The 17630-nt window shown below is 31.6% G+C and overlaps 1 protein-coding gene across 1 annotated transcript; it reads left to right on the top strand.

Moving 5' to 3' along the window:
• Positions 1 to 83: 83 nt before the first annotated feature.
• On the top strand, positions 84 to 6233 carry Fie (Fire exit). The gene is made up of 4 exons (XM_085949989.1): positions 84 to 291; positions 1479 to 1686; positions 3510 to 3725; positions 5336 to 6233. Exons 1-4 carry the CDS (start codon positions 166 to 168, stop codon positions 5563 to 5565), a joined length of 780 nt encoding a protein of 259 aa, XP_085806115.1. The 5' UTR covers positions 84 to 165; the 3' UTR covers positions 5566 to 6233.
• Positions 6234 to 17630: the final 11397 nt, after the last annotated feature.

Raw genomic sequence — 17630 nt, 5'->3', positions numbered from 1 at the left:
CTATTTTTATTTCTCTGTGAGAATCAATAATTTCAGTCATGCTCAGTTCAGAAAATTCAGTTTCTGTCAGATTTTGTAGAACAGTAGTTTGTTTGTACACAGCTGCTTGAAAATTTTATTGCTGAATTATTAATTCAACAACAGCTATTTAAAAAAAACTCAAAAATGACTCAATGGATACCTAAAAGTACTGCAAAAAAGAGAGAGCATGTCGTTGCAATACGTCTCTCAAAATTTTTGTACGTGTTTGATCTACGGCAAGGTGCTATACTTATAGCAGTTCAGCATATTGTGAGTAATAAGAAATTATTTTGATTTTCAACCATCATTGTACCATTGAATTCGGATAAAAATCAATGTTATAAATTTATTAAATGGGTCATTAGATACAACGAACACTTCAAAATGCTTAGTTATAATTTTATCTGTAGATACTTATTTCACAATAATAATATTTTTAGATTGAATTATTGAATAAATACCTGTCTACTTTACTATAATACATTGTGTGTCTTTGATTATTATCTTAGAAATCAAAGGTTCTCCCAAGGTGCAGAACTAACCTGCCACTAGTAATTTCAATCGGTAACTATGCTCAATCAAATCGCTTTGGATATTGATATATTCCACTTACGTGAGGTGAATTTAGGTGAACGTTGTTTTATAAGTTTTTAAAATAGGGTCTATCAACCTAGTTTACTCTGTGTGCTTCCATCTACTTTTATTTTTATTATTGTATTATTTACTCACATTAAGTAGGTAGGTACCCTGTATTTCTATTTGAAAATAATTGTTAAAGCGTCAATTACATTGAGCTTCTTTACGAGCTGTTTGTTGGCGAATTTATAATCTGCCTGTAAAGTCGCCCAGTGTAATCATCGAACAAGCTAACATGTTCGATGATTACACTGGGCGACTTTACAGGCAGATTATAAATTCACCAACAAACAGCTCGTAAAAAAGCTCAATGTAATTGAAGCTTAACACTCACTTATTTGTTAACAATTATTAACTAATTTGTCATGTTCATTATATGTAAAATAAACAGATTTGACTTGAATAGCTGCCTTACATTATTATAACTAAATATTTTGAAGTGTTTGTTATTTCTAATAACATATTGTTTTATTAAGAATTAACAGTAAAAAAAATGATATGGTTTTTTCTTTGGCTCTCTAAAAATATGCCTTCAAAGAGTTCTTTGGCCACATAGCCATAAAGGAAAACAATAATTTGGAAAGACTCATTGTCTGTGGAAACATTGAGAGTCGACGCGATGGATGGAGATCATTTAATATGTCCTACAGTGTAGTACAGGACCTACTCGATAGTCTGACCAAATGCTACGAGTCTCTTAATACCTTCAGCCATGCAGACAGCAGAGTGCAGGGATCAACATAACTAGGACATTATTTATAAGGAGTCACAAGTAATTGTTTCATGTCACCGATGTTCCAAAAAAAGATTTTTTTATTCAGGCTTTATCAGCATGCGCTTTACTGCTGCTGCTTGTTGGGATCGCGCACGCCCAAGAGATGATGGACATGCTAAATGCCGACATGGAGGACAACGCAGAACGAGAAGGTTCAATACTCTTCAATGAAGATGAGCTGAATTTAGCAGACGCTCCGTTTGAGGCTACTAACAATCAACAAAAATTTAAAATCGCTCAGAACCTGGCCATGAGTAAGACATTATGACAATTATTATTAACATTTTATCAAGAATGGTAGCATATTGAAATATTTATCAGAATAATATTATCATGCAGCCGTATTATGTTTGATTTCCAATTACAGAGTTTCATTTTTCCCATGACCATTAGATTATGGAGTGTGGAAATCTCATAGACAATAAACTTAAAGAAATCAATTTAATCAAGTTTAAGGTTTTAAATATTAATATGCTGTTCTCAGTGTGATTTATGGAATATCGATATAAAATTATGAAACTGTTTGCTAGACCGGTCTTGCGCATGATTGGTAGGCTACACAGATCTGCGCTTTTATTCCAATATGTCCACCGCAAGAGGAATGTATTATGCCAGGATTATAGAATTGCTATAACCTTTGTTACTATAGACTGCCCAGCTAGTAATAATAACCGCTAGTTAGTAATAATAACCGAGGTAATAACAATTTGATAATCTGCGAATGATACATTACACTTGCTGTTAGTACATTGGAATAAAGGCGTTGAGAAATTAATTATTAATGAATTGGTAGCTTATCCATAATTTCAGAAGACTGTAAGTTTTGTCTTGCTTATTTAAAAGAAAATTTACTATTAATGGTGTCTGTTGTGCGATTTAAAAAAAAAAATCAGACAATTTTGCTAATGTATGATCACGATAGATTCGTATGCTTTGATGGCTGTTTTCTTCAGGTGATAACGAAATGAAAACTAGTCTTTGTATATTATTTTCCCTTTCCTCTATTTCAATATGTTTTTTTAAATCCATTTTTCTTTCAAAAGCTGAACCTACTTTACTTTTGTTGAAATTTTGACGAAACACGGAAAATCCAGACCTTACTTACAATAATATGTTCAAAACAGGTATATAGAATTTTTCTTGGAAATCGATTTACTCCTGTTGATTACTTTATGGTTAATGTTCACCATGGACCCCACATCCTGAAGCGGGCCCCCAGGCTAGGATGTTTGGCGGGCCCCCCTACCTATCGCTAAGTGTAAAGGCGGTGTGACGTACTGGAATAGCGTTTTACAAATGGCGTACGCGGTAAAATTAAGGTGTAGCTTTAGCGATTTTTTGTATTTTTAATATGTACATCCATTTGAATTATGGAGTTGTCGAGTCGGCACATTTAAAAATTGTATCGTTAAACCAAATTTTAAACTTATAAATATCATTGAAGGAAAATTTTTTCAAGCGATTTTTTTATTATGAGAGCAAATTTGTGATCTGTGTTTATCTCACTTATCTGGTCGACTCGTCACGCCGGGCCCTTTGTGAGCCCGGGCCCCTAGGCCTGAGCCCTGTCAACCCCTCCCTTGTGGGGTCATGATGTTCACTATAGGCCACTGATTTTGAAACATTTTTGATTCACGGTACCCTTAGTGTATAAATTTAATAAAGATATTTTCACAACACACTAAAATATTGACCCATAATTAGTTGTACGAGTTCACTTACAATTCACCACACAGCTTCTAAATTCTTGGAATCAAACTGGTCATAGTTACCTTAATTTTTGGCAGACAGAGGGAGGTGAAATTATAATGGATTTCGGCTCCGCCTGTGATAGGGGAGGGGAAGAGCTGTGTAAGTAAGTATGCTGTGTTGAAGTTATTTTTATCACATTTAGAAAACAGTCACTGAATCAATCATTGTGACCATTCATCAATGCATTGAAGTCAAATGGAATTGTTGAAATTTTTGAATGCGCCCCCGGGAATTAATCGCAGCGACCCAAAGCACTGAGAGGAACAATTTTAAAACCTCCGATACAAGTAATAAAATTGTACATAATTGTTAATTAAATTTTCAGTGATGGTATTCTTCTTATATGGCAGTCTGGTTGGAACGGCAATTTACTTGGTGTTCTGCATGGCTCTGTTTTACGGCGCCGTCAAGAACAGGAAGGAGTACATCGTACCGTGGACTTTCTGTGCAACATTCGCAGCTCTGCTGTTGGTGGCGATGTTGGTGATCGGAGACAAGAGTGTCACGCTCACCAGAATATGCGGAGGACACACCCTTTACAGTAAGTTAGAAGAGATCATTATATTGAGCAAATTTCTTTCCTTTTCATATTATTATGTGCTGTAAATGAAAACTCTGGCATCTTTCCTATTTTGGAACAATTTGACCTTAAACATGCACGCATGCGATTACTTCTAGTGCGCACGAATACTGTGCTAATGATATTAGTGCTACAGTTGCTATCATCGACTGTACTTACATCAACAATATTCTCTCATTTGCTGCCCCTCTGACCATGTCTTATTTCGTGCCAAAACTATGAAACCTCATGGTAAAATGGTGTTAATAGTGTTCATCTGTGACCTCCTGATAACTATTTAAGAAATCGAGAGCATCAACTGTCTGTTTGTTTATCATATTATTCATATTGAACTTATAATAATTAGTAATGTCCGCAATGTGTAAAAATAAATAAATTGAAAAAGGAAAATTATGTTACACCAACTATTTTAAGCTCACGGTACTATGATGACATTTAAGAATATTGTCATTAGAATTAATTGAAATATATAATTTGGAACAGCCTCATAAGCATAACTATTACAAAAACCATAGAGAAAATCTTGGACCGTGTGAGAATCGGACACACATCTTTTACTTGTAGGGTGAGTGCTTTCTCTCTTATGCTACCAAGTCATCAATTTATAATGCCAGATTAACTAATTATTTGCTGTATTTACTGATTAAAGTAAAGATACCATATTTGTAATTAAAATCAATGTGATCAAATTAATATTACTAGTTTAACATGCACACGGTTTAGGAATCTAGCATTCTGTCTATTAAAAATACATAACTGTGTTAACCAATTATCAAGTTAACAAAATGACATTCGACTTATTTAGATTTTAAAAATGAGACCACAGTGAACAGTAAGGATTTTACAGAGTGATTTAATCAGACCCTATTTTAAGGAATTATAAGACAATGTCTATGAAAATTCACTCTTATCTAAGTGGAATATTTTGATATCAGAAACAGTTTGATTAAACAACCTTGTGCTCCGAAATTAATTTGCTTATTATACTGAGATAAAAACATCTTGCAGTGCTACAAATCTTTTTTGCAGAACTACCCATCATTATTTAGATGAATAATCATACAAAATCACTAGTATTTATAGGTAAGTAAACAAAGCCATACATCAATACAAGACGCCATTTTAGTTACAAACGATGGATTCAACGTGATTTTTTCAATCGTGTCCACATGAACATTGTTTTGAATTAGATGTCAAATGTTGTAATACAAAAGTACATAAAATTCCCTCTAGGTATGTACATATTATCATCCAAGGACTTACAGACCCCTAGTTAATAGAGTGCCTATCTATGAAGTGGTGGGTTGTGAGTTCAATTCTGCGGGTGGCAAACAAATACGTTTTGTTTTATCAATATGTGTTCAATCTGCTATAATGAGCTAATGGGTTGGCTAAATGGCTTGCTACCATTCCTCATTAAAAATTCTGGAAATATAGCCTCCTCTATTCATAGTTACAGACGCTTTAGCTAGTAGCGAAAATGGTAATTTGATTTTATTCACTATAGTTCAAATTATTTGTACTATACTCTGTTTATGATAGTCAATTTAGAAGCTGTATTTATCTTTTAGGATTCTGGAGTGTAGTTTTGATTGTGGGGTACTTCTACTGCATCATAGCCGTCGCCAGTTTCATTTACGAGCTGCAGAGTTCTTGCAAGAAGATGAAGATATCCGAATCGACCCTCCAGCTGAATGTGGAAATCAACGAGAAGAATATGCTCATCACCAAAGATAGTATGAAGAATCCCCTCAACGAGTCGTTGGTCAACAGGCCAGTATCTGACGGAGACTATGTTTGAAATTCCTCACAGAAATGACTTGAAATCAGATATAACATTTCATTTTCTTTTCAAAATGAATAATTGAAAAGATCATAAAGACGCCATCGCATTGAACAAATCGGTTAAATAATAGATATTTTATAAACTGTACGCTTCAATGTTAATGTAGATCGATTTGAAAAATTTGTTTTGATAGATATTAGAAGAGATATCTATTAACGGCAATGGACCATCCTAAAAATATTGCACGTAGATTATTTTTATTTAGGACAATGTGTATATGTATTTCTTTTATAATGTACCTATCCAAAATGTATTCTGGATATTATGTGGAAAAATTCGGCTGAATTCCATCATGATTTTACTAATGTTGTAATTATTTTAACATACCTTTTACAGAGGTTTGTAGTAAAATGTAATAATGGAAGGGATATCTAGGTGTAGCAAATTTATCAGTTGTTTTGTGTGACCATATTTTGGGCCCAAGAGATTAGAGGGCCAAGACTACCTACGATTTTAATAAAACTAAATATTAATTATTATGGTAGGTACCTATGCAATGGCAAATAAAGTCTTTTATCGTTTGAATTGAATTGAATTGAATTTAAAAATCAGCATTAGACTGGTTCCCTATTGTGTATGTAATATGTATGAATTAATATTTTCATTTTATAATGTTACCTGTTAAAAAAGAAATACCATTTTTCGCCTGGCATCCAAAGAATGGACACTATTTACAATAAAATTAATGATTGATGAAAACCATTCTCTGAATTTGTAAATGTTTTTAATTTTTTTAATAAATGAATAATTAAAAACATTTTTTAGAGTATTGGCGCAAGCTCTTTGGTTGATAATAATGGTGTTGAGGTAAAAACCTTCTTTCTATGCACAAATTAAGGAGTTTCTCTGTGTAATATAAATTCTAATTTCAAATAAAGATACGAGAAGAAATAATACACGAATTAAAATCATGATGGAAAGAAAACCAATCAATCTTATTATGATATTGACGTGAATTGAAATATTAATAAAATATTAAACAATATAGAAATTTTAATAATCAAACAAATAATCACTCCAACCTTAAAAATTGAGTAACCTACGTACTATATTTTACAACCTGTCCTAATGACCTAACTTTACTAACTTGTAATTATGCAAATGCGTAAATAATTAATATTGATTTTCACTTATTTCCGGTTTTAATAATTGAAAACCATGTTTTATTGAAAGCTTTTAATTATTATTTTTCATTGTAATACCTACCTACTGTTAGTTCATTAGTTATCAAATCCACTCCTTTTCCTAGTGAAGTTAGGTTAAAATTGAAAATCAGTAACATCCGTAAAGCATGAACATACTATTTGACTGCCTAATAGAAAAAATATACCTGTAACAATTAGACTGTGTTAATTGTATTTCGCTTTTGTAATTATTTAATAATCTGTTTTTCAATGCAAATATTCCATTTTACATCGTTACCTAAGTATAGACGGCCGATTTTTTTGATCATCTCAGAATATGGATGTAAAACTCGACTATAAAAATGGTTTAATAAATTTAGAACATTATTTATGAAACTATTATTGTAAGACTGGAATGTTGTTTTATATTGATTTGTTGTTTCAGGAATGAACACATATGAAACATTTACGGATAACAATCTATTTTTCTTGCATTAATACTTTCAGTTTCACAGTATAATTATTGTAGAAATACACAAAATATTGCAATGGATTCTAAAGGGTTACATCAATGAAAAAAAATTATTGATTAAATTATGTTAGAGACCCATTTTATATTTCAAATATTAATACGGTACTGGACATTTGGAAAATGCCAATAATGTCATAAATTTAATTAACACTATCGACTGAGGACATGTCTATTGATTTCAAATTTCAGATAAGTTTGACATATAATTAATTCTTGGTGGAGGAAAGAAAGGAATAAAATTAAATAGTAATATGTAATAAGATACACAAAAAATGTATTTGACCGTGTACCATTGGATGTTTGTCATATGAATTGATCAATGAGTTTTGTGACATGAAGCTGAAGGGGATATCAGAGAAAACATTGAGCATGCTGTCCTTCAAAACATACTTGTTTTGTTCATGGTTTGAAAATAAGCTTTTCACAATTCACCTACAAATTTAGTGATTATTTCAGAATAATCCGTGCAATTTCACATTTGCTTTTGACTCATTGTTGATTGTAACACATTTTTAATCATTTTGAGTTGGAGAGTACATATGTACAATAAAATGATCTTTAAATAGTGATTGAAGGGGTACACATGAGTTCATGGAGTGTAATCGAATGTTACAGAATTAGATGCTTATAATAAATCTTCATAATATACTTAAATGACGTTTGAATTCTTTTTCACACATAAAGATGTAGGTTTACTAATTATTTTTTAACTTATATGCCACCTGTACTCTTTTAATCATAACCACCTCAATTTAAAACTCTCCCAAAAGAATATCGATCAATATTTTATTAAGTTGAAAATTTTACCAACAGATGGCATTTATTGCATTGTTTGTCATTTTGCAGTCCAATGATTATATTTACTTTTTAGCAAAAAAATCCACAAACAAATTACAAGTCTGTTGTTACATAAATATTATAGAAAATCTGAATTAAGTAGAAAATTCTTTAATTGGTTATTGGTTTATTTACACGCAATTACAAGTAATATTATTTATATTATTATGTTATAGATCTACCATCGTAAGTTGGCGGCCGGTCGAATTTTAAACTAAAATTGTCTATCGAGGATAAATTTGTTACAAATGCCATTTAATTTTACAACATGTTTGGATTGCATAATATTTGTACAGAAATCTACTACCAATAAAAAATTATAAATTACCATTTTTTTGTTAGTTATGGTAATATTCTCAATGTCATACTAGCGCCCTCCCTGAAACGCCAATTTATGATGGTAGATCTATAGTATGTAGTATTTTTGTTTGGGTGTTGGAAAGTAGTCTAATAATAATAATATTACATAGTACTGTCTGAACTGACAGAGATATCTATTTGTGTACAAATAAATATGAGTCCGGTATTAATAATTGGTGTGATTTAGAATAGACAAAAAAATTAAAATAAAATGTAGTATTATAGTTAACCTCTCTAGTTGTTAATATAATGAACAATAATAATGTCAAATTGATATGATAAAATTTATGTGTTTTTACTAGTACAAATAGGTGTTGGGATTCTTTTTATGGTGTTTCCATGAAGACTGTTGCCTACTGATTAACATTTATTTCAGGAGAATTTAAAACATTGATTTTTTGAATAATTTATTTAAAACGCATTTATTTAAGCATTTATATTATTATGTGAATCATAAGCAATGTTTTTTTCTATAAAAAAGAAACGGATATTGTGTATGCCAAAACAACATGCATACCTATTTAACTGTTTTTTTAGCTTCAAATAATTTTGATGAACTTCATTGCTGATATTATCTTAGAGCCAGACGCTTAGACATACTTATGTACATAAATTCTCTTAACATTAGGTGCAAAGTTCATAGAAGGCGGCGGGATGTGGTGTGACCATTAAACATAAATATTATAAGGTGGAGGGGTGTGTGGTTCACTCAGTTTATACTGCTAGAAGCTTGATTAAGCGGTGACGCCACTCACTTATCTTTTTGTTATCGGTCCTATCAATCTGAAATTTTTGCGAATCGATTATTCAAACAGACATTTAAATATAAATGCTTGTTGAGTAATGTGCTGTAAATGTCTCGCAAATTCTACACCACCTTCTGCGGGGTTTCTGCATAACTGCCCGTAAGATACAATGAACGAAATACGATACTATATTTTCTTGAATTCTATGTGTTTATTGCTGTTGAAATGTGGTGGCAAACTAACTGGCCTTTAGTTAGTAATTTAACAGCAACATCTCCGTATTTTGACGTTAGGGCTTGCTACATAATATGATTTTTTTTAAATATTTAAAATTCAATGTGTTAATTTAAAAAAAGTTGGGAATACAGTATATTATTAGAGTGTATCGCCAGAAGAAAAGCATTGCTTACACGGAGGAAAATATTAACTTTCATCTCATCACTACGGTAATCAAAGAATCAATTAATGTATGTTTAGTGTAAATTTTAACATAGCGTATCTATCGTAAATAAAATATTTAAATTTTCAATAATTATTGTTCAACAGTATAACGAGCTTGTCGTAATATAAAATAAATAAAAACATAGAATAATAAATTATGTAAATCAAATTGAGTACTTACTTATTTTAGTTTTGATTATAATTACTACAAATATAATATAATGATGTATTGTAATGAAGTTGTTAATATCGGTATACCTTTATTTACCTCACGAAGGCGTACTCGCATTCTTCCAAATGCAACTTATCCAAACTGCAAATTCTCACATTTAAATTACTTGAAGTCAAGGAAACATTACATAATCATTTAGTATCAAATCTTCGACTTATCAGTTTTCAATTGGTGAAGAAGTTTGCTTTAAAATTTTCCGTGTACGTGAGATTGGCACTGATCAACTATCACTTGTATGCCAATGTATTGTATTGTGCATGATACATTATGCACGGCCGGAAGAATGAAGACAATCCTTTGCGAGGTAAACATACTATCTATAGGGAGCACATAAATAAAACATGTAAGAACTGTCATATATGCCGTTTTATTAATTAATCTTCTCTGTATAAGCATGCTATGTACTGAAATGTTTATTCTTTTGATTTTGGTGAATTCCATAAAGCTGTTTTAGTTCATTAACAAAATAACTACAACAATAAATTTATGTACAATAAACAAAATTATAATCATTAAAGCGAAGTCTACAATTTACAAATAGCTATATTTATTTCCCAAGCATTCAACGACCTATTGCATTATTACGTTTATCCCCTGCGGCGACACCGCTGAGAAAAAAATTCTTTCATGCGGAATTATTTTTTCAACAGTGCCACACGTTCACTGGTAGGTATGCGTGTTGTCCCTTTCATTGCACTATTTTTTTTATTCACAATCTTCTTGTACGCTAGAATTTTATAACTAAAGATTAAATATAAAACTAAAGAAAAACTTAGTCTTCGATTGTATAAAATGAGCCTATTTTTTAAATGAAAGAAAAATTTTCACTACCGTTTTAAATTAAGAATATTGACTTCGATAGTAGACGTCATATATAATAATGGAATAGACAATTTTATTGATATATAACATGATTTTTGTTTTTTTATTTGTCTATTCTTTTAACATTGCAAAATAGACTCATTTTAATGACGTGTATTCATAGTAGGTATGGTAGTCGATATATGGCCGACATCTTAATTAGGATATAAAAAAGAATACAAATATAATTATTTACGTTAGGATAATGCATTGTTACGTTGAAACATAGGATAGAAACAATTCAATTACATATATTTTTAAGACAGTAATATTTAGTTTATTTTCAAGCTGAACACATGTTAACATAGGTTTTTAAAACATATAATAATCACTTAGCAGTGCACACGTAGGAAGGAATAAATTTATATTTTGTTTCTAATTCATTAAAGTTCATTTTACCTTGGAGATTGTGATACGTGGATATTCCACTACACTAACAAAATAATAATTTTTTTATGAAAATGAATCGATTTAAATAATCTATATCGGTGATTCCCAAACAGTGTTCCGCGAGCTAGTGCCAGAGTTTTGCGAAAGTTTGCGAAAAAAATGTATGGCTATCCAGTTTTCTTGCAATTCAGTAAAAAACAATGATTGTCAATTTAAAAAGCTTGCCAGGCTATATTTCGCGTGACAGTTATTATTATAAGTGGCGGATTACTATTAAGCAGATGAGGCAGTTGGTTTGTTGAAAACTAACAAAATCTTCGAAAGATGTGTATATTCGACAATGTGAATATAAAAAATCAATTAAAGAATAAAATAGACTTTAGAATCTTCATAATTGACACTTGAGAATCCTACAACCATAAATATAAAGCCATAAATCTGTTAACATTAAGCGCTTGAAAAATCTTACATTGGTTCTCAGGAATAGGATTATAAAAAGACACTTAGACAGAAAATCATAACAGGATATTATGTAAAATAAAGATTTTTATAATCTTTTACTCCTGTTGTATCTCGGTAGTACCTACCTACTGTGATGGCAGACGGTTATAAGTGAAATTTTTCACTTTTTAGATTTTCTTCCCTAATATTTTCAAAATTGTACATTCTTTGATGTGGCAAAATATTAGAACTGCAACTTTATTGTTCACAAAGTAATGTTAAGATAAAATTATGCATCTGACCAAATGTGAAAAAAGTTGATATGGCAAAAAGATATATCTGCTTAAAATGCAAGATAACAATAAAACTTCAATCGTAAAAAATAAAGTAAAAGTTTGGGTTGGGATGCTGATTCCGCTTATTTTGTAATAAAAACTTCAAAATAGGTACTTTATAAACTAACATGTCAGACTGATTTCAAATCTTTGTTTTTGCTCTCCTGTAAAATTGTGTAAACAGCAGTTATAACCGTTTGCCATCACAGTACCGATCTAATGAGTCTGTCAGCCAGAGGTTTCTCGAGATTTTAGAAATTATTTTATGGGTCTTTCCAATGAAAAGGTTGAGAATCACCGATCTAAAATAAGACTCCCATTGTACAACAGATCAAATGTGACAAAAAAAAACCAAAACCAAAACCGGTGATAAACTGACACAATCAAACTTCGTGTGTGTTCAAAATACATTTGATTAAATTTGTACTTAAAAATGACATTAGTATAAAACTGTACGTATGATATGCCTACAACAAGTGCCCTTACATGACTCGAGGACACCTTCAAATTATATAGAAAAATATACTAGTAAATTTTAACTCACTTAAATATATATTAGTAACAATATTAAATTTATAATAATATAACCTATAAACGGGGATCGGCAACACTGAGTCGGCGGACAATCCTCGGTGCACCCTCATATGACTCAAGATGAGAGGACCATTTAACACATTCCACGATGTAGTAAATTTTCATATTGTATTCATTCTAAAATCTTACACACAAGAAATTAAATTTTAGTATCAAAATACTTGTAGGTATTTCTGGACCAGTTTTAATGTGGTAGGTTTGATAGCCAGAGCAAAATTAATATTTGTAAAGTGGCATATTGAAAATGATACATGCCGGTAGATAATGATACATACAATATGTAGTTTTTTTTATACAAATGACATGAATTTGAAATTCTGTTATACGTGGCGCATTCAAAATTGGCAGGTTGGTATAAACAAAATATTTGGTGAAAACATATTGTCATTTGCATTGTTTTGTGGTTGTTCATGTTTTAAATAATAATGGCTCATTGTATAAAAAACTTGTATTATCCACGCCTGTCAAAGTAATGCAAATTGTTTGTATCGTAGTACAGTTCTGGAATATAAATCTCAGAGCACACACGTGTGATATTTGCTATTAATTAATCTGCAATGTGAAATGACTTGCAATTTCATTAGCCTTAGTGACAGCATCATCTTCATATACAGAGTGATAAGTCAAATGGGACTAAGTGGTAATTTGAACTTTAGAAGAGTGCAATTTCAAAAAATAACTTATTTATAGCAATGGCGTCTGTTTGGTACAACTCTATTATAATGGTTTCGAAACAAGTTTTTTTGTAAATTCTATATTTGAGTTATTTATTTTAGCAGCTGTTTTATGCTGTAATCCTATTCTCGGAACAATGTTAACGTAGACTGTTCTGTGAAGTTAACGAAGATTTCATGACACATTTTTTACAAAAAAAATGTACTTAACCCTACCACGAAATAACAATCGAGCCCCATAAATAATCCATTTTCGATGTGCTTTTGGCTATGCTCCCTCTGTATATTTAATATACAGGTATCTTTAACCTGTTTGATTGACCACATCACCACATCACCGGACGATACGATACACGGATAAAGAGGATACCGTTCTTAAGACATGCGGCCGGTGTAGAGGGTACCTGCACTTACGTTTCAATTCATATTTAATCATGTAATTTCAGCAGTCTTATTTTTCAACGTCGCGCCATTGATGACAAGAGGTTACCGAGCCCTGCTCTAAACAATAAATAGAGAAATATAAATTGCAGTAACTTCACATGGTGTGAGGTTCTTATTTCATCAGAAGTTATTCAAAGATTGCTTACATTGATTTAAGTAAAAGATATTCTTCCATATAGCAAATCGCTGCGTCAATAATACAATCTTCTATGCAACATGATTACAACATATTGTAGACTAAATACTACTCACCACTTTACCTAACAATCTCTCAAACGGAGAAGGCTATAGCGCCACTGACATAAGAATGTTTACAGAAAGAAATGGGGCAGTGTAGTTTAAACGTAAATCAGTATATTTTATTTATCACTAAACATACATTTTAGCCCAAAATAATAAAAATAGGATGAAAATAGAACTATTTTTTTTATTCAATGAATACTTTACAAGACTAATGAATGTAAAATTCTTTATAAACATACATATTAGAAAAAAACTTGAAAAATATATGGTGCCGGCCGGGACTCAAACCCGCATCCATCAGATTCCAGCTAATGTGTTTTACAAATTTGGCCTCATGCATCTTACCTTATTAACTTACAGTTATGCAATTGAAATGCTTTTCCAATGTCATAAATATTGGCTATTTATGGTTTGAATCAAGGTACGAATAGTTGGTACATGCCTTGATTCTTGGCCGGCAAAAGAATCTCTTAAAATTTTAGTCATAATGTACTTGCACTTGTTAATAATTATTACCTAAATTGGTGAAGCACACTGACCAGAACCCGATGGAGGCGGGTTTGAGTCCCGCCCGGCACCATATTTTTTTTTAAGATTATATTCACAATAAGTATATTTCTGGGGTGTATACGAATTATGTATGAAAATAGAAGATTAATTATTTAAAGAACTCTATTAATTTAACCCAGCAAAGTTTATGCCTTCTGTCTAAGGGTTCTGGTTCTTATGTAGGGGCGCTATAAGTCCAAATAAAAGTTATAATATCGATGGGTCAGTGAACAGATGTTGTATATCCAGTTTTTACGTTTTGAGAAATTCGAATTGATTAAAAATCGTAAGCGAAATGAACATAGGTGCTATGAATTTGAATGAGACAATAATTCGATCATTTTAGGGACGTTATGGCGAAAATTAGTTATTTATGGGGTCAGATTATTTAGACTGTCATCAGCATGAGTTATTCTGTGATGAAACCAATAAAGTCCTTTGATTCAAATTATTCTTTAGTGAAGTTGCAAATTGTCACTTGGCTTAGGAATGTCTAATCTTCTCAAATACCCTATTTAAACGCACAATATTTTTGGAGTACAAAGATAATATGATAATGACGGGTGTTTCATAATATGTAACTGAATTTTAGTAAAAACTGGACATACAATATTTGTGCAATAACCTTTGGAAATAGATATATATTTTACATTTTTGTAACAGAAGTTTTGTGGAAGAATATCTTTTTGTTAATTATTTAGAAATCGGCCCCTAGGTCGACCCTAAGGTAAAAGAAACGTATCTCATTTCTCTCTGCTTTACAAGAGATCCCAAACAAAAGTAAATTTACATTCCATTGACATTAACAAGAAAGTGTTTTCAGAAGATATGTATTGGGCAAGTCTCTTTGTCACCTAATAAATGTAACTAAATAATAATGATTTTATATCCAGTACCTTTTGTAACTCAAAATTGAGATACGTTTCTTTGACCTTAAGTGGCCAAATTATTTTATTTAAAATGATGTACAGTACCAAATTTGGATTCACTCTTTCATAATGATGAAAACCTCAGGCTTCACTCTCCAATACGGCATCAACCGAGAAGTTTGCAAAAGAATTACACCGGCAAACAAACAAATCTGTACAAAACCCTCATCAAGCCATATTGACCTATAGATTGAAGTGTTGGGTCTTTGAAAAATATGAGATATATCCTGAATATCTTCAAATGGAAGGTAATGATGAGATAGATATATTAGATAGATTAGATACTCGGCGAGGTACATATGAGTAATCACAAACAATACACATTGTACAAAGATTTCTTATGTCGTCTCGTACGTAAATATCGACACTCAATCACTCAGGAGGCTCTACTTTAATAGATCGGACATGAAAAGAAAGATCAGAAGATCGAGTTTTAGAAAAGGACACAGCATCTCTGAGGCTAAGGCAGTGGAGGGAGTAGTTTGTCATCAGTGATTCATCCAGCATGGCAACACAGTCAAGCTTTGATTGCTGACATTTAATAATAGTTTGTTTTGTACGTTTGTACTTTCTGAACGCTTTTAGGTAATAAGGGTTCTTGTTGGTTTAAGGCAGTGGTCGGCAAACCGTGGCTCTTTGGCCCCTAGGGTGTGGCTCTGCCACAAATGACCATGTACGGGCTAAAACAGTGAAAGATAGAACAGTCAAAATGTCTTCAAATATAACCAACCAGCAAGTCGAAGATCTTTAATTGGTTTCAGCTTGATTAATAGCAGTTAACGACTCTTGTGACATAAATGATACAGCACAAGTTTCACGTTTTGTACGATTTATTTCATCTACAGGTCCTAAAGAAGAACTTGTAGGATTATTGCCACTCAAATGTCAAACACGTGAAGAGGATATTACAAATGCTGTAATTGAGTGTATAGAAAAATCATATTATTCCACTCGATAAAATTATGTCAATATCAACAGGCGGGGCGTTTCAACAGACGGCGTTAAGTATGACCGGCGTAAGAAAAGGGGTTGTTGCTATTTTGAAAGAAAACATCACGAGATACTTGCTTACCATTGCATGATTCGTCAAGAAGAGCTATGTGCGCAAAAATTTGCAAAGTTATGGAATTGGCGATTAAGATTATCAACTCTTATTATAGATAAAGCTTATGGATTAAGAATTATGGAGCTCTAAATTTGAACATCTCTGTGCCGATATGGGCATATTGGAGAAAAAGAAATGTGAACATGTTTCACAGCACAAGTTTAGTAGTCTGCTTTGAAAGACCTGGAGAAGGAAGACATGATGATTTTTAATACCTGGAATAGTATTCCTAACTCATATTATGATCAGTTGAAAAAACTAGCGTTTGCTGTTCTTTCCCTTTCCAGTTCTGTATATTCATTTTCATAATCTTTTTCAAGCATGAACCTTATCAAGAGTTAATGAGAACCTGGAATCGTGCTCAAAATTAAAAAACAACAACATACAAACCTGACTTACCCAAATTTTTCAAGGAGATGAAAGACCATTGTTCACATTAAGTGTTTGTCAGTCATTGTTATGATTTAATTTTATGGATACCTTACTTATAATTTATTTTTTATCAATAAATAAGATCATTGTTGAGAATGATATCACGTTAACAGTGTACAGTAAGTTGAAGAAATTTGGCTCTCAAAATAAATCTCAATCGTTGTACTGTTGATATTTGGCTCTATTGACTAATGAGTTTGCCGACCACTGGTTTAAGGGAAGCTAGTGGCAAACAAAATTTGAAAAACAGCCTATATACTGGATTATTTGTTAGGTTAGGTTTTCATTCTTGAATTCATGAATTTTGCCAAAATCGGCTATGAAAATTAGAACTGTTCCCGCCTGGCTTCCCGTAAAACAAATTGTACCGCATTAAGTTATCATCATTAGAGTCGACACATAAGATAAATCACAGAATGGATCCAAATGTCGTATCGTACATAAAACAGACCTTCAAGGTGGCTGGCTATATAACAAACATTGGTAATTTAAATTCAAACATAATAATAAGTTGCCACAAAAAAGTATGAAAATATTAAAGCAGTTATATTAAAAAATACACATTTTGTGACTTAAAGCGTCTTAAAACCAAAATAATATAAAATTTTCTATAAAGGTAAACATTATGTTTTGAAGAAAATACAATAAACTTAAGGCTGTTTGCAGAAAAAATACGCTGAAAGGGAATGTATAATACTAATTTAAAATATTAAACAAATAAAAAAGTGGCATGCCTTTTGTATAATGTAAA

Source organism: Rhyacophila brunnea, unplaced genomic scaffold (assembly GCF_057557595.1).
Source record: "Rhyacophila brunnea isolate RB1 unplaced genomic scaffold, BYU_Rbru_1.0 scaffold_22, whole genome shotgun sequence".
Lineage (NCBI taxonomy): Eukaryota > Metazoa > Arthropoda > Insecta > Trichoptera > Rhyacophilidae > Rhyacophila > Rhyacophila brunnea.
Note: the sequence above shows the minus strand (reverse complement) of the source record. Positions and strands in the feature narration are given on the sequence as shown.

What these genes read in the sequence shown, in the direction of transcription:
- Fie (XM_085949989.1), top strand. Translation starts at nt 166, where the DNA reads ATGACTCAATGGATACCTAAAAGTACTGCAAAAAAGAGAGAGCATGTC. An exon ending in CGCTCAGAACCTGGCCATGA is followed by an intron (nt 1,687 to 3,509) that starts GTAAGACATTAT and finishes TTAAATTTTCAG; the next exon opens with TGATGGTATTCTTCTTATAT. An exon ending in CGGAGGACACACCCTTTACA is followed by an intron (nt 3,726 to 5,335) that starts GTAAGTTAGAAG and finishes TTTATCTTTTAG; the next exon opens with GATTCTGGAGTGTAGTTTTG.